Source organism: Belonocnema kinseyi, chromosome 5 (assembly GCF_010883055.1).
Source record: "Belonocnema kinseyi isolate 2016_QV_RU_SX_M_011 chromosome 5, B_treatae_v1, whole genome shotgun sequence".
In the NCBI taxonomy this organism is placed as follows: domain Eukaryota; kingdom Metazoa; phylum Arthropoda; class Insecta; order Hymenoptera; family Cynipidae; genus Belonocnema; species Belonocnema kinseyi.
Window position 1 is genome coordinate 75,171,440 of NC_046661.1, and position 23,418 is coordinate 75,194,857.

General features: G+C 24.2%; 1 protein-coding gene across 3 annotated transcripts in view; it reads right to left on the bottom strand.

The window, feature by feature from the left end:
- LOC117173990 (pre-mRNA-processing factor 39-like) overlaps positions 1-20,388 on the bottom strand; it is a 63,483-nt gene extending 43,095 nt beyond the window's left edge. For 2 of the 3 annotated variants that reach the window (XM_033362675.1, XM_033362674.1), the window contains exons 1-4: positions 20,280-20,388; positions 19,387-19,523; positions 12,702-12,959; positions 5,701-6,198 (exon numbers count right to left, since the gene is read on the bottom strand). In XM_033362675.1, coding sequence (XP_033218566.1) covers positions 5,701-6,198; positions 12,702-12,959; positions 19,387-19,523; positions 20,280-20,328 — 942 coding nt within the window. In that variant the 5' untranslated portion in view covers positions 20,329-20,388. The remainder of the gene's footprint in view (positions 1-5,700; positions 6,199-12,701; positions 12,960-19,386; positions 19,524-20,279) is intronic. The other variant, XM_033362676.1, reaches the window with a different exon arrangement.
- Between the last annotated feature and the right edge of the window lie 3,030 nt (positions 20,389-23,418).

Sequence of the window (23,418 nt, forward strand, 5' to 3'; positions counted from 1 at the left end):
TTATTTACAAAAAAAGTTCTTAAGTTCAAAAAAACATTCAGTGAACTGAAAAACTGTGGTCGGTAATATAGGTATTTAGCTGTGTCACATGCCCTTAAAACGTCTAGAAATGGAATAATATTACAAAACGCAAATAATTTAATTTTAAACAATTTTAAATAGAAAATTGTTGTAATTTTTTAAATTTTATGTTAAAAAAGATATCTAAAATATACTAAAAATTTATTACATTTGTGTTCGATCGCCGTGGTACTAATTTTTAACTATATTTAATATCTACTGAAAACTTTGATAAGACTGTTTAATCTGTTGAAAAAAATGATTTTGGCTACTTTTTGAAAATTTGGAAAATCCTATAACTTTTTCATTTTCATCAAATTTAAAAATTGAATTTTCTTAAATTCGGATCGTAAATTGAAATTGGTTTCAAATTATCTTTTCAATTTTGTAAATTATATTATGCTCTTTCACGTATTGATATGGGGACTGAAAAATCCCGAACAATAAAACTCCTAAATTGGTAAATTCCCAAACACTTGAAAACATTACCGAATGAGAAAATTATCGACAATTTATAATATTACCGTATTAAAAATTCTTGAATAATAAAATTTTCGACAACAAATTGCCGAATTATAAAATATACGAACTAGAAAAATTCCGAAATTAAACAATTAATTTTTTATTGATAAAAAAATTGTTTAATTGCTTATATTCTTCGATTTACAAATTTTTCAAGATATTTTTTGTAATTTTTCGATTAATTTTTCCAGCATACAAAAGAAAAATACCTACAGAAATTAATTAAAAAATTAAATTTTTTCTTCAGTTCAGAACTCTTTGGAAAACGACCATTTTTTCAAAAAGGAAAAATTATGTTTTTATTTGATTTTAGTTCATTGAAAAACGAGCTGGCCTTTCAATATTTCGTTACCAATTTTTTTTTTAATTTTAGTAAATTTTACACTATGTCTGAAACAATGGCAATTTAAAAAATTTAAACTAAAAATATTTCAACATGAACATTTAATTTTAGAAAAATCTAATATTTAGCTTTAGCATATTCTACCTTTGAACAGAAAAAAATTCTAGATGTACAAGAAATAATTCTATTTTTAAATATCGTACAGGGGAAAATTGATAAAAGGGGAAACGCAGGAAAATGCGAGGTTAGACTGTGAACCCTGATACACCAAATATTTGAATAGTTTATCACAAAGAAAATCAGTGTTTCATGCAAAATATTCAAAGTGATTTGGCGTGAATGTGATTTCCTGAAACTCAATTCACACAATCTCTAGTGAAAAAAAAAAAAAACAGTAAAATTTAACATTATAAAATCTTTTGAAATCTTTAAAAATAAAAAATAAATAGTCGGATAGTATTTTTGAAAGAATATCTGAGGAGAGGAAGGATTTAAGGAATACCTGAATCATGCACTCGATGGGGAAATCATCGTCCGAAACTTCCTCCATATCATCGAACTTGAATTCAAATTACAACAAATAATTTACTTTAATCAATTTTTTTTCGATATTGTGCTTAAAGTATATAATCAAAAATTAAAAAAATCGACAGGGTGTCTACTCAAATCCCAGAAAGAAAAAAAAAACAATTTCGCGAGTTTATTAGAAATAATGGTTTTTTTTCTCTCCTTGTAAATATATAATAGGTGAAAATAGTACTATTCATACGTAATATTAAATATTTTTTTCTTCATTTGTGAAAGTAAATTTATTAAAAGATTAGTAATATTTCAATGATAAAAATTAAAGAGATTTAATTAATATGTTTAACTTAGAAAACTTTGGTAAATTATTTTGCAAGATATTTTCAATTATATTATCACCATTAAATAAACTACTTTATATTTTTAATGTATTTATATAATTATAAAAAACAAATTTATATTTAATAAAAAATAATTCGCTCAGGGTGGCCGTTTTAATCGAAGAAAAAATTCCCGACCATTTCACGGGTTTTTCTTGGTTCGCAAACATTTTTCACGGACAATGAAATTTAAAAAATCGAACTCTATTCTAAACATTTTTCCATTTCAAGTATTAAATAACAAACAACAAGTTAAATTTACACGTATGAAATAGAGGGTACTAACACTTTTCAATTGAAATATTTTTTATGAAATGCAGATAAACTGCAAAATTTAGAACTTTTATAAATTATGGAGTTCAAAGATTCAGATTAAATTCCAAAAATATAAATCCACATTAACATTTTTAATACACTAAATTTAAGAATCAAGCAATGAAATTAAAAAAATTTCAAATTTGTATTTTTTAAAGTAATTTTAAGCTACACATTAAAAAATGAAAAATAAAAATTTTTTAACATAACAATTTTTTAAATTAGAAGTTTAATTATTTTTAGTTTAAATAGTTTAAGCATTCTACAAAAACTTAAAAACTTTATTTCAAAGCATTGAGAAATCTAGAAGTAGTTTTATATTCTTCCAAATTTAAAATAATTTTTGACATTTTTTCCAACCGTTTAAATATATTTGTAAATGAATTGAATTTTTCCTAGAACATTGATAAAATTCTGTAAATTAAAAAAAATCCTTAAAATTTGAATTTATAAATAACAATAGCAACACTTATTATTTGTAGAAAAAATTAGAGTAATTTTAACAGATATTTAGAAGTTTAAAAAATATCAAAATTAAATTTTGAACTTGAAATGATTTTAAATCATTTACAAGAAGTTTGTGACCCGAAACAATTGGGCTATTCGTACCAAAATTTTAGTGCAAATACCCACAGCCGAATTTATAACAAAATGCAGATTTTTGCATATTTCAACAAAAAAATTTATAAACTTTTTAAGAATTGTGAAAGGCTTAAAAAGAATAAAAACATTTTCCTAAGATTCCTAGTAAAATTGAAAATGATTTTTCATTTTGAAGAATTATTGTAACAGAAAATTTAAAAAGATTTTAAGAGATTTCCAAAATGGTCAAAACAGAACCTGGAAGACTTTAAGGTTTTTTTGTTTAAATTTGCAGGATTTTCCGAAAGTTGTATGAAAAATTTGGTTATTTTAAAAATGTATATAGAAGTTTTAAACAAAAATGTTAACACACTTCTTTTCAATTACTCGAAGACTCAAATTTTGTTTAAAAATAATAAGTGTTCAATTGCTATTTATAGGTCAAAAATTAAAAATTTCACTTAAAAATTAAACATTTTTCAAACAGAACAATTCAAATTGTATTGAACTGTGTTCAATTTAATATAAAAATAATATAAAGGAAGAACTAAAACATTAAATTTAAAACATTTTATTGTTAAATCATTAAAATTGTTATTTAAAAATAAAATTATCGGAATCAATTATATTATATTAATTTCGATTCGTATTAAAACTTTCGAATTGAAACAGTCTCAGAAAATCCCCGGTTTTCCGGTCCAGCGGCCATCCTGTTCGTTCCTAAACTCCATGAAATCGAACAATAATTAAAACAAACTGGTATTTTATCTTCATATTCTTACATTTCAGTGCGAATTTAACATATTAATATTTTTAATGAAATACATGAATTTTCCATCAAATTGTTGATTTTTTAAACCAAAAAAAGATCAATTTTCAACTAAAATTAGGAATATTTACCGTAAATAATTGAATGATCAAAAAAAAAGTATATTTTCAACTAAGAAGATTCATTTGCTACAAAAAAAAAACAAAGCTTGAATAACATACATACATTTTCATCTAAAAAAGATAAAAATTTTAAACAACAAAATAGTTAAATTTCCAAACAGAAAGATGAATTATCAAGTAAGAAATACAAATTTTTCAACCAAATAGTGAAATTTTGAACACAAAAAAAATATCAATTTTCACGAAAATTATTAATCTTTAAGTTATAAAACAAAAAAAAAAACTATTAAAAAAAAGTTACATTTTTAAGAAATTGATGAATTCAGAACTTAAAGAATACATTTTAACCGGAATAGAGATGAATTTACAAACAAAAAGATGCATTTTCAACTATGAACATTAATTTTCTACAAAAAATTCTATTTCTCAACAAAAGACTTAAATTTTTAACTAAAAAAGTCAAAATTTTCAACCAAATAGTACAATTTTTAACCAAAGAATATAAATTTTCAACTATAAATCGCATAATTAAATTTTTAGAAAAACAAATAAGATGAATTCTCAACTAAAATGATGAATCTTTAACTGGAACAGTTGAATTTTCAAGCAAAAATTAAAAGCTAGATTATCAGTTAAAAAACTATTTTTCAAAAAATAGTAACATTTTCACTCAAGGTGATGAATTTTTAACTAAAGTGATGAATCTGTAACAGGAATAGTTAAATTTCCAACCAAAAAGATCAATTTTCATCCAAAAATGATTAATCTTTATCTAGAATAATTGAACATTAAACAACAACAAAATAATTTTCAACCAAGGAGATGAATTTTTAACCAAAATGATGAAATATTTAACTGGATTAGTTAAATTTAAAACAAAAAAGATGAATTTTCCACCAAAAAATTCTTATCACAAAATAGTTCATTTTTTAACCAAAGAAATGAATTTTAAAATAAAATGACAAATCCTAAACAAAAAAATTAATGAAAAAGAGACTTTTAACCACGATTGATTGCATTTCCATCGAATAAGATTGGTTTAAATTATTATTATATATTAAATAGTTATTTAATCATTTTCAATTAAAATTATGAAACTTGTACTGGAATAGTTGATTTTTTTTACCAGAAAGATCAACTTTCAACTAAAATAATGGAATATTCAACTGGCTCAGTTGAATTTTAAATTCCAAAAATAACTTTCAACCAAAAAAAGGAGTTTACAACAAAATAGTTAAATTTCCAGTTAAAAAGACTATGTTTAAGAAAAGAGTTAAATTGTAAACAAAAAAGCTAGATTGTCACAATTAAAATGATGAATCTGCAAAAAAAATGAATTTTTAAGTAAAAATACTTTCAATAAAATAGTTTCACTTTCGATTAAATGGATCAATTATAAATAAGATGATAAATCTTCAACTGGAATAGTCAAATTTTCAACCAAAAAGAGGCATTTTCAAAGAAGAAGATTTATTTCATACCAAATAGTTAAAGTTTCAGTAAATAAAACTTAATTTTAAACCAAAAATATGATTAAAATGATGTATCTTTAACTGAAAAAAATATATATAAATTTTCAACCAAAAATTTGAACTTTGAACGAAGCATTCGATATGTCAACCTCAGAAAACTTTAACTTTAAATCAAGTCAAGAAAAAAAAGAAATTTCAACAAAACTGTTAAATTTTAAAGTAAAAAGATTGATTTTTAAAGAAGAAGATTAATTTCGTACCAAAAAGGATGAATTTTTAACAAAACAGTTGAATTTTCCACAAAAAAAAATTAATTTCACACAAAGAAAAGACTACGACTTTTCAACTAAACAGTTAAATCCAACAATACACAGATACTTTTACAAATGAAAAAAAAACGTTGTTACTCAATTTTATATTACAGTCGAAAAAAAAATGAATCACACTATCAAAAAGATTCCCAGACTTAAAAAAAAAATACCCCGACAATTCCAGCTTTTCCAGACGAGTAGACACCCAAATCTAATGTTTTCAGGCGTGAAATTTGTTTCTTTCCCAAATTTTAGCATCGAAAGGCTCAAATAAAATAAAAAAATGAAAGAAAACTCACTTTAGCCGTGGCTTCAGTCGGCAATTCATCTTCGGAAACAGCTTCAGTGTCGGGTTCTGCTTCGGCAGGGGCGCTGATCATTTCCACGTCTTTCGAATTTTCAGATTCCTTGACTTCCGCCAGTTTCTTCTCTTCTTCCTCTTCTTTCACTTCCTCCACTTCTTTTACTTCCTTTACCGCTTCTGTTTCCACAATAACCGCCTCGCTCTTCTCAACATCATTTTCTTTTTTTGGCGAATCTTTACCAGAATCCGAAAGTTCGTTGACTTCATTCTCCTCTTTTTTTGCAACTTCCTCGTCGACTTCCATAAGCGTTGACTCAGCCTCCTGGACTGTAACTTTTTCAACTTCGACGGGAATCGCCTCTTCTGGAGCCTTGGTATTTTCTTCTATTGAAATATCAACTTCCGGTACTTTGTTGTTCTCTGTTGAAACTTGTTGACTTTCATCCTGCATCGGAAAAGAGGATCGTCGAGAAGTTCCAATCAGAGCTGGTTTCTAAATATTTGTATGCTTATGATTAAAAGTTTCTCTTTCGAGTCAAATTGCTTAGTCAAAAAAGAATTTCAATTCCCGATTTCTGTTCTTAATGTTTTCATGCAATTGCAATTCGTGATTGAAGGTTCTTTAAACGAAAAGTTAAAAGTGGATAAATTATTACTTTGAAAGAGAATTTCTTACTCACAAGCTTTCATTTTTTTTTTGTAGCCGAACTGACTCGACAGAAGTAATAGACTAAACCAAAATCAATTTTGAAAGAGTCCAAATTCAAAGGGTTTACAAAATTTTAAGCATTTTAATTCAAAAGCCCTTAAATTTGAAATATTTCAAAAATGTTTCATTTATTAGGAACTCCACTCGGAGAAAAGAATTAGTTCGGTTGAAATAGTTCATTCATTTCATAATATTTAGGAATTCAGTGTTGGAAACTGATAAATTTCACAATAACACGTTTAAAATTTTAACCGGCAAACTTAAATATTTACAAGGGAAATAGGGTGACAAAATTTATCAACTTTGAACCCAAAAATATAAATTCTGAACAAAGAAGTTGAGTTTTCAAGCCAATAAGTCAACTTTTTAATTAAAACATTTTACTTTCAAACCAGAGAAGCTGAATTTTCATCAAAAAAATTAAGTTTAAAAAAAGAAACATGAATTTTCACTAACAAAAGGATGAATTTTCAACATAATACATGAATTATCATCCAAATAGTTGATGTTTAACAAAAAATGTAACCAAAAAAGAAGAAAACACAACCAAAGTTTGAATATTTAAGATAAAAATAAATTTTATTTGAAAAAGCTACATTTTCACCCCCCAAAAAAGATGAAATTTCAACAACGAAGTTCCTTTTAACCAAATACCTCAATTCTCAGCCTAAAAAGGCGAATTTTCTACCAAGCAGAGTTTCATTTTCAACCAAAAAGTTGAATATTTAATCAAATATTTGAATTTTCAGCCTGGAAAGATGAATTTTCAAAACAAAAAAACGAAATTTCAACAAGAGATGAATTTCAAACCAAGAAAGAACAAAATTACAACGAAGTAATTGAATTTTTAACGCAAAACGAGAAATTTTCAACAAAAGAGCTAAGTATTTTTATCTTTAATCTTCAAAATTGGGTTGAGTTCTCTTCTTTTTTGGTTAAAGTTTTTGTTAAATGTCAACTATTTGGACGATAATTCATGTTTCTTTTTTTTAAACTTAATTTTTGTTGTTGAAAATTCAGATTTTCTGGTTTAAAAGTCAAATGTTTTCATTAAAAAATCATCTTTTTGGCTTGAAAACTCAACTCCTTTATTTAGAATTTATATATTTGTGTTCAAAATTGATAATGTTTTAAAGAAAACATTTGACTTTTAAATCCTAAAGAATGGATTTTCAACATAAAAGTTTATTTGTAGCCAAATAGTGGAACTTTCAAGCAAAAGAGGCGATTTTTTAATCAAAAAGTTGAATTTTCAATAAAATAGTTGAATTTTCAAATCATAAAAAAAATAAATAAATTTTCAACAAGAGTCAAATTTTAAATCAAGAAAAAACAAAGAATTCACAAAATTGTTCAATTTGTAAACTAAAAGGACAAAACTTTAAGAAAACAATTATATTGCCAACCCAAAATAATAATTTTTTAACGAAAAAGTTCATTTTTAACTAAATAGTTAGATTTTTAGCCCAAAAAGACGAATTTTCTACAAAACTGTGTTGAATTGTCAACCCGAACAAAATAATTTTCAATACAATTTATTTATTTTTAAGCATACAGTTGAATTTTCAACCAATACAATTGAATATTCAACGAAAACCGATTAATTTTCAACGATTTTCAATTAGAAAGAATTAATTTTTCATCGAAAAAGATGACTTTTTAATACAAAAGGACGAATTTTTTGCCCAAAAAGACGAATGTTCAAAAAAGCAGTTAACTTTTTAACAAAAAAAAAAAAAAAAGCTTTGAAAATATAATTGACTTTTGAACTAAATAGTAAACTTTTCAACCAAAAAGAATGAACTATCAACCTAAAAGGATGACTTTAAAAAAATGAATTAACAAGGCAAAAAGTTGAATTTTCAAGAAAAAAGTTTGTTTGCAGCCAATTCGCTAACTTTTTAAACGGAAAAGAAAAATTCTTATCGAAAAAACTTGAATTTTCAAACTAAAAAGACCATTTTTTTTACAAAAGTTAAATATGAATTTAAAAAAAATTCAAACAAAAAAGACGAATTTTCAACAAGAGTTGAATTTCAAACCAAGGGAGAGCAAAAATTAATAAAATTGCTCTATTTTTAAGTAAAAAAGATCCCAAAATATAAATGTTTAAAAAAATTCATTTTTAACCAAAAAGTAGAATTTTTAATCAAATAGTTCAATTTTGAATCTACATAGATGAAAGTTCAAATTAAAGATAATTTTTTAGCAGATTTTGATAATAAATCAAGCAAGAAATAAATATTCTACAAATTTGTGTTGCATTTTCAACTCGAAAATATAAATTTTCTATAAAAATGTCCAAATTTAAAGACAAAAAGGCGAATTTACCACCCAAAAATTGAGTTTTCTAACCCCAAAATATGAAATTTCAACAGAAAAGTTTATTTTCAACCAAACATATAATTAAATTTTCAACAAAATGGTTGAATCCTTAACGAAAAACGATTATATTTCAACCAAACAGTTGTATTTTCCAACAAAAAGGAAAATATGAACGAAAGATATAACTTTTCAATTAAAAATAATTAACTGCCCACCAAAAAAGATGACTTTTCATCTAATTGATAAATTTTCAATTCAAAAGAACGAACCTTTAAAGAAATAATTTAATTTTCAACCAAATACTAGAATTTTGTTTACCAAAAGAGATTAATTCTGAACCAAAAATATAATAGTAGACTTAAAAAAAATTACAACTTCCAATCAGAAATAGTTAACTTTTTGACAAAATCTAAAACACGAATTCTCAAAATTTGAGAAGTTCAGTTAAAATAATTATTTAAAAAATGTTTTTTCTACTGAGATTAACAAAAATTTGATTAATATTTATCTAAGATTTCTCTCACAAATTCGATGGTAAAATCCAAATTTTTACACTTTCTATAAAAATGCACTTTTCTCTAAGTGCCAAAGTTTATTTATTTAACTTATTTACGAATGTTCTTGAAATAAACCAAGACATATTTTATATTGAAAGGGACATAAATAATTGAATAATTTTGAAACATTTCATTTATTGTAAACCTTAAAAAATATCACAAAATAAAAGTTAAATTAATTCTAAGTAAATAATTCATTATACGAAAATACTCTGATAACAAAGACTATAGTAAAATTCTGAAAATAAACTTAACTTTATTATTTCAGGGTGTTTAGTCAAATCCCGGAAAAAAATTCCCTGACAATTCCAGGTTTTTTCCAAATATCTTAGATTTTTCCAGGTATAATTTTTTATTTTAAATTCAATTTAAACCGCTTCAAATTCCTAAGTTTTCAAGAAAAATAATTGAACTTTCAATAAGATGAATGAATTTTTAACCAATTAGTTTTAGTTTCACGCAAAAAGAATAATTCTCAATAAAAAATACAATTTTACAACAAAATATATGAAGTCTCAACCAAAACAGTTGAATTTCTAGCTAAAAAAGATCAATTATCAACTCAATTAATTAATTTTGAACTACAGAATTTCAGTTTTCAGCAAAAAATCATATAGATAAATTTTCAGTTAAAAAAATTAATTTTCCACTAAAAAAAACAAAAACAAATTTTAAACCAAGCTGGAAAATATTCGTTTTAAAACAAAAAGATGAATTTTTGACGAAATATTTTTAATTTAAATGAAAAAAAATTAATTTTCCGCTAAAATTATGAATATTTAATTGGAATACATAAAGTTTCAATCAAAAAGATTCATTTTCAAAAGAGAAGTTTAATTTTCGAACGAAAAAAACGATTTTTCAACGATATACATGAATTTTCAACCAAATAGTTGAACTTCAAATAAAAAGATCAATTTTCTAACAAAAAATACGAATGTTGAACTAAAAGATACTTTACCGACCAAAGAGATACATTTTTAAGTAAAATCATGGAAAATTTAATTGAAGTAGTTACATTTTTAGTTTTAAAATATTAAATAAAAAAATAGTTTTTCAAAGAAAAAGTACTAAAGTTTCAACTGAAATGATGAATCTTCAACTAGAGTAGTTCAATTTTAAATTTAAAAAAAAGTAACTATAACTAAAATGATTAATATTTATCTAGAATTAGTAAATTGTCAACCAAAAAAATTAATTTCTATGAAAAATATTTCAACTAAAATAGCTAATTTTTCGATTATAAATCAAATAGTTGAAATTTCAGTTAAAAAATTGATATTCAAACAAAGAGATGAATTTTCAACTAAAATCATGAAATAGGAACATTTTCAGTTAAAAAAATTGAAACAAACACAAACAAATCTTCAACAAAATGGTTAAAGTATGAACTAGAATAGTCAAATTTTTAATAATAAAAATTAATTTTCAGCCAAAGAAAATAGGAATTTTCAATCAGAAAGATGAATTCTCAATTTAAATGATGAATGTTTAACGAAAAAATTAATTTTTAATACAAGAGTTTAACTTTCACTCAATTAATAAAAATTTTCTTCCAAAAAAGTTAAATTCTCAACGAAAAATGTATCACAACGAAAAAAGATTTGTATTTTTAGACAAAAACAGTCAAATTCAATCCAATAATACGACTCTTAACATGGGTTGAATTTTCAATCAAGAAAGATTTTTCGGTTAAGGCAGAAAAAATTGCAAACAAATCGTTGATTTTTTAAGCAAAAAGATGATTGTTCAAATAAGAAGATTAATTTTATACCATTAAAAGAACGAATTTTCACCAAAATACATGAATTTTGAACCAGAAACTTGAATTTTCAAATCAAACGATCAATTTACACCAAAAAAATTGTTAAATTTTCAGTTAAAACATTATTTTGAAAAAAAGGAATTCGAAATAAAATGTTTAAATACAGTGATATAAAACTACTTTTAAAACTGAAAAATCATTGTTATTTCCCATTTTTTCCAGGTTCGCAAACAATTTTCACGGTCAATGAAATTTAAAAAATCAAACTCTAAGGCCCAAAATTTTTCCATTTGAGGTGACAAAAACTAAGCTGCAAATTAAAATACTGAACAATTTGAAATTAAATGCAGTTAAACTGCAAAATTAAAAGTGTGAAGCTTTTATAAATTATAGAGTTCAAAGATTCAATTTCAGTTGAAAAATATAAATCTACGTTATCATTTTCAATGTTCTAAATTAAAGAATCACTCAATGCATTCATTTTTTTTAAATTATATCATTTTAGATAATTTTAAGATGGAAACATTAAAAATGAAAAAACTACATTTTTATAATAATCTGAACACATTTGAAATTCAAAGTTATTCTTAGTTTAAATAGTTTAAAAATCCCTAAAATGCTTCAAAATTTTATTTCATCATCATGAAACATTTACATGTTCTTTGACAGTTTTTCAAATTTTTCATTATTTAAAAATTGTTTCGAGAACTTCTAAATATTTTTTTAAATGATTCGAATTTTTTCTCCATTTTTTTAAAATTCTGCTAAATTGAAAAAATTTCATTTAAATCTTCTACATTCATTATTTATAATTTGGTCAATGTTTATAATTTTTTAAACAATATTCCCTTAAAATGAATTTGTCGAAATAAACAATCATTTTTAATGATTTTACAAAATGTTTTTTATTCCTCTGAAACCTCTAAACTGTTTAAAAAAGCTTCTACATAAATTTAATTTATAATTACTCATTTAAAATAAACAGATATTTCTGAATATTAAGTAATGTTCTTTTTCTTAAATTGAAAAATTTCAAATTGAGTTGTTTAAAAATGGAATATTTTAGACTGAAATCATATTTGAAATTTAATAAAAGCTTTTAATTCTAAATATGTTATTTCGAAGTTATTTTAAAATTGAAATAGTGTAATTTTTAACCATACAATCTGGAAATTCAAAAATTGCAAACTTATTTCGAATCTTCTTGTACAATCAATTATTATTCACGTTTTAAAACTTAAAGTAACATTTAATTTTTAAAATCATAAATTAATTTATAGACACAGTTGATCAACTAAAAATGTTTTTTCTTTGTATAAAAAAATCTTCGATTTTTAACGCTTCTAGATTTTAATTGTTTGAGTTTTTAAAACTGCATTCTAAAATTCTTTAAATTAAAATGTACGCTTAAAAATTAAAATAGAAATCTTTTTAAGTAAAAGATTTTTGAGTCACACATTCTAAACTGAATGATATGATAATTAAAAAAGATCACAATTTAATGATTAAAAAAAAAACGGTTGAAATCAAAGTTGGACAGATTTTTTTTCCTAATAATTTGTTAAATTCCTGGACAATTCCAGGTTTTCCACCAGGTAGAGTAGACGCCCTGTATTTAGAATCAGGATTAGTTTTCTTACCATCAACTGGGAAGATTCCTTCACTTTTAAAGTTGAATGAATTGGGGTTCCGGTTTGTACACTCGTAACAACTGGAGGAGGAGGAGATTCGAGTTCCGGAACAGCTTCTGGACTCTCCTCCAAATTTGTTTCGACAGTCAGCTCGGACTTCATATTTTCCGATTCTTCAGGAAGTTCCTTTTCGTTTTGCTGCTCTGTTGCTTGAACACCATTCGCTGGAGTTTCCTGCGAATCGTCCTCGACTGCCGAATTTTCCTCCTGTTTTATTAAAAATCATTTTTGTTTGTTTGTTGAAAAGCTTTAACAGGTTGGCAGGAAAATTTCATTTTTTTTAAATTCCCTGACAATTAATATTTAAAGACCAAATTTATAATTTTGTAAAATTTTAATCTTGAATCTTTTATAGGCGAAATACATTTTTTTTAATTTACATAGATCACGAGAAAAAATGTAAGTCAAATTTAAATAAATTAAAATGAATTGCTAAAAAAGAAATTAAATCCATTGGGTTGTCAAATTTGAGCACATTTAAAGAAGTTTCATATAAATTAGAAGAATCCGATAAGACTTATAAACATTTAAAGGGAATTAAAAAAATCAAAAGTCAATTGAAAACAATTCGAAAATTTGAAAAAAATTGCTTGAATTCAGTAGAAATTCAACGAAATTTAAAGGAATTTGATGAAATGCCTAAATATTATAGGCGATTTTAAACGCCTTCAGGATGAATTTTTAAAAAATTTTAATCGATTGAATTAAGTGAATTTAAGAGAATTCAAGTGGACTAAAAAAAAAAACAAGAGAATTTCGAAGAATCATCAAATTATTGAAAAACCTCTTCAAATTTTTGAAACCATATTGGGAATGATTAAACTTCAATACGCCACCTCGTGACAAAAATTCGAACTAAAAATAATAGGTACGATTTTAAAGATGCATTTTAATTTGTGCATAAGTGTTGTAACGTTTTTTTGGGGGGTGTTAAGTATTTATTGGCATTAAAAATAATTATTTCTCGAAAACTAAGGGTTTTGGATGGAATTTACATATTATACAGTGAAAAATCACACTTTTTCACAGAAATATTCTTCTAAAAAAAAAAAAAACAGTTATTGTTCTCATTATTGTGATTTTCAAAATGCATGAAACAGTCAACAAAATATTTGTTTTTTTTTAAATCTATTTTACAAAAATGTGTGTTTTTTTTACTCTATAAGATGGAAATTCTATATACAACTATTTGTTTTTGATGAAGAATTGACAATTCAATTACTGAAAATGGAATAAAATTAAAATTTTCAACTGTAATTTTTTTTAGGAAATTGAATTTCTCGCTGTTGAAAATTGAAGAAAATTTTATTTTCAACTGCTGAAAACGGAAGAAAATTGATAATTGAATTTTCATTAGATAAAAATACAATTGCTTGAAAATAAAAAAAATTAAAATTGAAGAAAATCGAAATTTCAACAGATGAAAATTCAATTGTTGAAAACTGAAGTGTAAACAGATTGAATTAAAAATAGAAGAAAATTGATAATTGAATTTACGATAGACAAAAATTCAATTTTTGAAAATTGAGGTAAATTTTAAATATAAGAAAATTGGATTTTTAACAGATAAAAAATCAATTGTTGATAAAACCTATTTTACAAAAATATGTTTTTTTACAGTGCTTAGTTTTTTCTTTTTTTCATTGTAATATAAAATTAAATAACAATAATTCCTGATTTGTACAATTCGCTTTATGTTTTTTGATTTGAAATTAATTTTTTTTTACTGAAAAATTCAAGCATCCCATGTTTCGTGGAAAACTGATTATTTTTAGGTGAAAATTCAAGTATCTTGTTGAAACTGCAAGTACGTGTTGAAAATTCAACAGTTTGTTTGCAATATTTTATCTTTCTTGACAGACAAATATTTCATCGTTAAAAAATAATTTTATGTTGAAAAGTAGTCATTTTTGGCTGAATTGAACTGTTTTTGATTAAAAATTAAAATCTTTTTTCATTGAGATATTAAGTACTACATTTGTTGTTCAGAATTAATTTTTTTAAATGAAAATTTGATGACAATTGAAAGATAAATTCTTTGTTAATAATTAATTTTTTGGTTAAAGGTCCCGTTATTTTAATTAAAAAGTCATCTTTTTGGTTGAAAACAGAGCTGTTTTGTTCAAAATTATTTTTTCGCTTGACAAAAAATGCATTATTTTTCACTGAGAATTTAATTATGACAGTTGGAACTTCAACTATTTTGTTGATAATCATTTTTTTCGAATTTTCTTTTTAAACTGGAAATGACATTATTCCAGTTAAATATTCCATGAATTTGATTAAATATTCATCTTTTTAGTTGAAAATTACTTTTTCAAATAAACATTTAACCATTTAATTTTCGTTAAAAAATAGCTTTTTTAGTTAAATTTTGATCCGTGATTAAACATTCATTTTTGGCTACAAATTTAATTATTCAAGTATTAGTTGAAAAATTATCTTTCTTAGTGTAAAATTCGTTTTTTTTGTGGGTAGAAATTAATCTTCTTGGTTCAAAATTATTTTTTTTCTTCAAAAATTCAATTATTTCAGTTGAAGATTCAACACTTTATTTTAAAATGTAGCTATTCAAAAAAAATTAGTTTTCTTTTGTTTGATTTTTTTTCAACTGAAAATGTAAGTAACTTTTCTAATTGGATATTCCATCATGTAATTTAAAAATGTATCTCTTTCGTTGAATATTAGTTTTTTTTAAATGAATATTTTACTGTTCGATTTTTTGTCGACAATTTATCTTTTTTAAATGAAAATTCATGTATATTGTTGAAAATTCGACCTTTTTATAGAGATTAACCTTCTTAGTTGAAAAATTATATTTTGGTTTAAAATTTAAATATTCCAGTTACTAATTAAGATATTTCAGTTAAAAATTGATCAGATTGTTTGAAAATTAATTATTCTAGTTTGGTTGAAAATCAATCTTTTTTAGCACAAAATTTAACTGCTTCGTTGAAAAATCATGTATTTTGTCGATAAATCGTATTTCTTGGCAGAAAATTAGTATTTCTGTTTGAAAATTCATAGTTTTCTTCTTAGAAAATTCAAGTATTCCAGTTAAATATTCATAATTTGATTTAAAAATTTAACCTTTTATCTTAAAAAGTCCACTATTCTAGTTAAATATTGATCATTTTAATTGAAAATTCTTTTATTTTGATTTAAAATTCAACTGTCCTAAGATACTATCTAAGATAGAAATTCTATCTAAAACTATTTGTTTTTGATGAAGATTTTTTTGTATTATTCAATTGTTGTTTTATACTTCACAAAACAGTCGTAAAAACACTCTAATGCAAAATTGAAAATACATCTTTAAAATTGTACCTACTCTTTCTAGTTCCAGTTTTTGGCACCAGGTGGCCAAATTGTAGACCACCATTCTCAATGCAATTCCTCACTCTTTATGAATAAATTATTTGAAATCCATTAAAATATTATATAACGCCGTAAGATTCTGTGAAATTCCTTGGAATTTTTGTAATTTATTGAAAATACTTTGGAATCTGTTAAAACACAAAATACGTCAAATATTTAAAAACTCCATTAAAATACGGCAATCAATTTAAAATTCGTTTAAATCTCTTAAAACACCCCAACATCATTAAATTTTTTTGTAAATCCATTTAAATGATTGAAATCGATTAAAAATTCCTTCGAATCTTTTACAACATTCTAAAATACTTCAAATTCTTCGAAATCCCATTAAAATAGTGAAATCAATTGAAAATTCTTTGGAATCTTTTGAAATAATACACTAAAATATTTAGAATGATTCACAATCTTTTGAAATCCTTTGCAGTTTTTTTTAATCTCTTTAAAATTCGTTTGAATTTTGAAAAATGGCCCGAAATCTTTCAAAATTTATACCGATTATTAAAATCTATAAAAAAATTCCTTCGAATCCTCCCTAAAATATTTCAATTCTTTTGCAAATCTTTTAAAATCTCTTACAACTTTTAAATAGCGTTAAAAATGCCTTGGAATCTTTTAAAAAATATTGAATTTTTCAAACAATTTACAAAATGTTCAAATTCCTTGTAATTTTCTTGAGCTCATCAAAAGTCCTCGGAATTTTTTTAAAATACCCTAAAATCGTTTGAAAACGATTTAAGTTGAATTTAGTAAGCATTGAATTTAGTAGCATTGAATTTCGTAAGTTTGAAATGAGTTTAGACAAATTATACACAATTCAAAAGAATTTGATGAAATTTCGAAGAATTCGATGTAAATTAAAAAGAGTTCAAAATGAATTAAGCAAAAACTCAGGAAAATCCATTGGATTTAGTAGAATTCAGTAAATTTAGAAGAATTCCAGTGAATTAAAAAATTAATTCCCTTGGAATTTTTTAAATCACCTGGAAATGCCTTGCAATCTATTGAAATACCCTAAAATATTAAAAATCCTATGGAATAACTTTAAATTACTGAAATAAATTAAGAATTTCCTGAATCGTTTACAATATCCTAAAATATTTAAAATCATTTAAAAACTCCTTAAAATTGTTTAAAGCTCATGAAAATGTATTGGAATCTTTTAAAATACCCTAAAATATTCTAAATTCATTGAATCTGATTAAAGTATAATAATGAATTGAAAATTCTTTGTAATCTTTTAAAACTTATTAAATTATTTCAAATACTTAAAAATCGGTTGAAAAACCATGCAATTTTTTTTAAATCTTCAAAATTCCTTGATTTTTTTTTTAAATACTATAAAATCTTAGAGATTCAATAAAAAATTTTAATCGTTTAGAAGCCATTAAAATATTATAATATCCTTTTGGAATTGCTCCAAACAATTAAAATCTATTACATATATTCTAGGATATTTCAAATCCGTAAAAATCATTTGAAATCCCTTGACATTTTTTTAAATTCTTGGAAATTAATTTTAAATTTTAAAAACACCATACAATTTTAATATTCTTTGAAATTCCTTTAACTTATTAAAATAACTTAAAAATTCTTCGGAGTCTTTCAAATATCCTAAAATTCTTTCGTAATACCTTAAAATCTCTTAATTTTTTAAAATAAATTCTTCATAATCCATTGAAAAATTATAAAATATCGTTAATTTACATCTAAGGATATTTTCAGAAATCACATTAAATTACACACATTTTCAAAATGAATTGAATTTTTTCTATAACTTTTAGAAAATCCTGCAAATTTAAAAAAAAAATTAATTTTAATTTATAAATAACAATAGAACACTGATAATTTGTAAAAATATTAGAGTAATTTTAACAGATATTTAGAATTTTTAAAAAGATTCGAATTAAACTTAGAACTTGAAATAATTTCAAATACTTGCAGCCGAATTTAAAATAAAATCAAATGAATAAGAAATTTCCTCAAGATTCTTAGGAAAATTGAAAATGATTTTTCACTTTGAAAAATTGCTGAAATCCATTGAAAATGTCTTGGAATTTTACAAAATACCCTCAAATCTTAAATATACTTTGGAAAAACTTCAAATTCTTAAAAATCTTGAGAGATCCCTTAATATTTATTGCACTCTTAAAACTTCTTTGCGATTAAAAAAACGTCTTAAATTATTCCAACTTTTTTAAATCCATTTAAATGATTGACATTAATTAAAAATTACTAAAATCATTTGAAAAGGCCTTGGAATTTTTAAAAATATTGTAAGCTTTTTAGAATTATATATAACCTCTTCAAATTATTTGAATCAATTAAAAATTGCAGTAATTCTTTAAAATCTATTGAAAACAAATTAAGTCCCTTGAAATTACATTAAATATAATATTTCCTAAAATCCCATAAAATTACTGAAATCAATTTAACATGTCTTGGAATTTCAATAATATACTGAAATCTTTTGAAATTGCGCCAAACGATAAAAATATATTTTAAATACATTAAAATATTTCAAGTCTTTAAAAATCTTGTGAAATCCATTGAAAATTTGTAAAAATACAATAAAATCCTTTCAAATTATCCAAATCAATTCAGAATTTCTTGAAATACTTCAATGATTTTATATACATTCTTTAAGATCCACTGAAGGATTATAAAATTCTGTCAAATTGCATTAAATCTGACGATAATTCCTGAAATCCCATTTAATTACTGAAATTATTCGAAAAAAGCTCGGAATTTCTTTAAATACTTCAAGATTTTTGAAATATTTAAAATCCCTTCAAATTATTGGAATCAATTAAAAATTGCTTGGAATCTTTTAAAATATCAAACAAATCTTTAAAATATTGACAAATACCCTGAAATCCTTCAATTCTTTTGAATAAATTCCGTGAAATTATATTAAATTGCTGAAATAAATTGTAAAGGTCTTATAATTTTACAAAATACCCTAAAATCTTAAATATCCTTGGGGAATCACTTTAAATTCTTAAAATATTTTAAAAATACCCTACGATATTTCGAATCCTTAACAATATTTTGAGATCCGTTAATATTATTTTGCGCCTTTAAAATATCCTAAAATTTGAGAAAAAAGTAATTTTTACCAATTTTTTTTTCAAAATTTCTGACTTTCTTTGACCAAAAAAGTGTTCTGACTTTTCCCTGACCTTTGGCCATTTGTTTAAAAAATCTCAGAAATTTCGTGAACTTGCATGCTAATCTTGATTTTTCTAGAAAAAATTACCTCCACTTCTTCGACTTCTTGTGTTTTTTTTGGTGAGTTTTTAGCTCGCGTAGCAACTTTTTTGGCTGGTGTTTTTTTCACTGGCGTAGCTGCTGCGGCTACTTTTCTCGCAGGACGTCCTGATCTTGTACGTCTCACTAAAGATTTTCACAAAAAAATTTTAATTAGAGAACATTTTTATGAAATCATAGGTAAAATTCTTCATTTGGAGGAAAATATTCGGCCAATTCGTCCAATTTTTAGCCTTAATTGCATCAAGAATCAATCAAATTCCACATCGATTTAAAAGTAATCGCAGTGTTAACATTCTTATCAATAAATCAATAAGTAAGCACCAAACACGAACCGTTTTTACAATTTTTATAACAACTCCGATCCAGAAAATATTAAACCAAACCAACAGAGATCGTTGAAGTCAATTATTTACTGTTTCAAGCACAACAAATCAATAATTTTGCCCTCAAATCCCATCTATAAAAAATATACTTAAAAATATGCATCAGCTTTAAAAATTAGAAAGAAAAAAAAAGAAATACAAAACGGATTTTTCCGGCGTTCGGAATATTTCTCGTTATACATAACCTGACCTAGTCAGAAATTAACGTAACAAAAAAGTAATTAAGAGAATCACGATTATTCGATCCTATGAATAAAATTAAAATTAAATTCCCGAAAAACGCCCAAAACCTTAAACTTGGATTTCATATTTTTATCTTCGGGGGAGATAAAATATTGAATTAGCAGGAGTGTGACGCCATTTATAATGGCGGGGACCATCCGAGCCATGGCGAGGTGCCGGCCCTCGGGATTCAGAAAAAACCTGAAAATTCCCCCGGGTGGCGAATTTTCCAGGATATGAAAATGGATAAATTATTCCTTTTTGGAAAACTTACCTGGTTCCTCCTGAACAACTTCAGCCTCATCCCCGCTCAAGGTCGACATTTCGCTCCAAAAACAATGTCTAGAACACACGATGTAAAACTCTCCGTGGAAGCGCGTAGTAAACTGAAAAAAAACTAAAGGAAAATGGCCGAAATCAACCGAAATCGACCCAATCAGCGTTCTCTCTACTTTATCCCAAGAGTTTACCGATCCCAAGGCGTTAGTGACCTAGGGGAGATTACTAGCCGATAGGTGGCGATAGTTGTTTTAGTCAAAGTTCCGCGAAAATTCAAATTAAATCAATAAAAATGTTACTTTTTATATACATTTTTGATAGAAATATTTAGTTTCTCCATAAAATAAAGTAAAAATGGTAGTAATTCACTTTAAAAAAACAACTTATGTTTCTAAGTATGAGTCATAACAAGTATTTATAACATTATTGTCTATTGAAAGAATGTTTCAAACTACGTGTTTTTGAAAGCCTTTCTATTTTTGACATCGAATATTTGAATTTGTAACTAATACAGATCAATTTTAAGCCTACAACAAAATAGTTTAATTCTTAACCAAAAAGATGAATTTTTAATCAAATATAATAATGTTCTACTAGAAAAGTATATTTTATATTGGACATACAAATTTTCAACAAAAAATATGGATTTTTATCCAAATAGTTGAAGGTTTAACTAAAAAAGGCAAATAAAAATAATTGAAAAAATAAAATAATTAAATTTTCAATGAAAAAATTAATTTTTACCTGAAAAAACGAATTAAAAAAAATTATATTGTCAACCAAGGAAATTAATTTGCAAACAAAAAGAATAATTTTCTACCAAAAACGAAGAATTTTCAACAAAACACATGAATTTTCAACCACATATTTGAACTTTCAATTTAAAAAGATAAATTTTTGATCACCAAAAATGGAATGGTAGAATTTTTAACCACGAAAATTAATTTTCAACCAAAAAGATATATTTTCAAACAAATAGTTTTGTACAAAAATAACGAATTTTCAGCTGTAGAATTATTCTTCATAAAAAAATTTGAAAAAAAGTTAAATTTACCAAAAAAATGGGTATAGTTACATTTTCAGTTAAAAAAATAAATTTCACAACAAAAAAACATTTATTGAAGTAATAGTAGTTTCATTTTCAACCAACGAAGTGAAATTTTAACAAAAAAGATCAATTGGTAACCAAAACAAATTAAGTAAAGATTCCGTTAAATAAACAATTCAAAACCAACAAAAGGGAGTCTCAAAAAAAAGTTAATTTGTTTAACAAAAAAAGGATAATTTTTTAACCAGAAAGATGAATGTTCAAACCAGAAGAATAAGTATTTACCAAAAGAACAAATTTTTAAGTGAAGGAAATACATTCATTAACCAGAGAAAATTAAATTGTTAACAAAACAGTTTAATTTTAAGCAAAAAATAGGAATTTTTAATTACATAGTTGAATTTTCAACTAAAAAGATTTTTAACCACAACGATTAATTTTTAAGGAGACAAAAGAAATTTAAAATGAAAAATAGAATAGCAGTTAAATTTTCAGTTAATAATTTTTAATAACAAAAGAAAATGAATTATCACAAAAATAGTTGAATTTTCAACTAAAAAGATGAATTCTCAACGTAAAATTTGATAGTTGATATTTCAACCAACAAAGATTTGTAATTAAAACCCGTTTAATTCAACAAAAAAAGACGAATGTGTGAATTTATATAAAAATTAAATTTTTAATCAAAATAAATTAGTTAATTTTTAAGTTAAAAAATTTAATTTTCAACCAAAAAGAAAAAAAACAATTTTTTTTAAACAAAATAGTTCAATTTTTAACGAAAATGAAGAATCCTTGACTAATAAAAGAATGGTTTAATAAAGTATTTTTACTTTGAATCAAGGAATTGAATTTTTAACTGAAAAAGATGACAATTTTGAATCAAAAGCAGTTGAATTCCATCAAAACATTTGAATTTTTGGGGAACTTGGACTTAAACAGTAAGCACTACCTAGTGGCAGGTCGGCTCCCCTATTACATAAATGACGCAAAATTCGAATTCAAATTGAGGAAAAGAATGTTTTTTGAAAACAATAACAAAAATGAGTGCAACAAGATATAATACATGAACTGCAGTATAATGAAATGTTAAACTGCAAAGATAAACATTATCGAGAAGGAAAAAGAAAAAATCGTTGAGAGATAACTTTTGAGTTATAATAAAAAGTCTACCTTACCTACTGTTGGTTAGAACTTTCCTCCCTCCAAATATTTCCTTTTGTTTTAATTTGAGGCTTTCAAACTTGGTAGTTTATCTTTCTATTAAGCTATATTCCAAGTTTCATTATTGGCTTATTTTTTATAAGTTTCATTAAAATCTTTCTTTTGCTTAATTTGTGTTTGAATTTCGCGGGCGCTTAGGTATGTTCTCAGTCGATATTAGGTCATTCACAAATATGACGTCACCTGACAAGATGTCCGCATGTCAAGGGCAAGAAACTTGATTTTTTTCTCAGTAAGTGCATTTGCATTTTTTATTTTTCAAAATCCATTCAAATAAAGAATAAAATCGATACAAGCAAAATTTCTCAATTTTATTATTGGATTGAATGTAAATAATTTGAACTTAAAGATAATGAAATTAAACTTGAAAATAATATATTTAGACATGAAATATTTGAAATCCTGTAAATTCAAGAATAAAAAAATCTAGAGTTTCTTATGCGAGAAGATTGCAAATTTCGATTGCTATCGGAAAAAATGGTGATTGGGGACCGGGAAATTTAAAATAAGAATAATATTTTTTTATTGAAATCTGTAACTATTTAATTTATTTGTATTGCAAATTCCTTAATCAGATGGAAAACGAATATATTGATTATAGTAATTTTTTTTATTTAATAAAATTTTACAAATATGTCTGTTTAAACTTCAAGAGATTTTTTCCCACGCTTTTCAATTACAAATATTAAGGAGGGAAAATTTAAAGTATTTAATAAATGCTATTAGGCATTTACTTTAAAGAATTAATTCTGTGTTAATAAACATTATTATTAATTTCATGTCAAAGTTGATAATAAAATTAATTTTATGTAATATAAATATTATTTTAGATTAATATTAAGTTTTGAATCCTGTGTAGTCC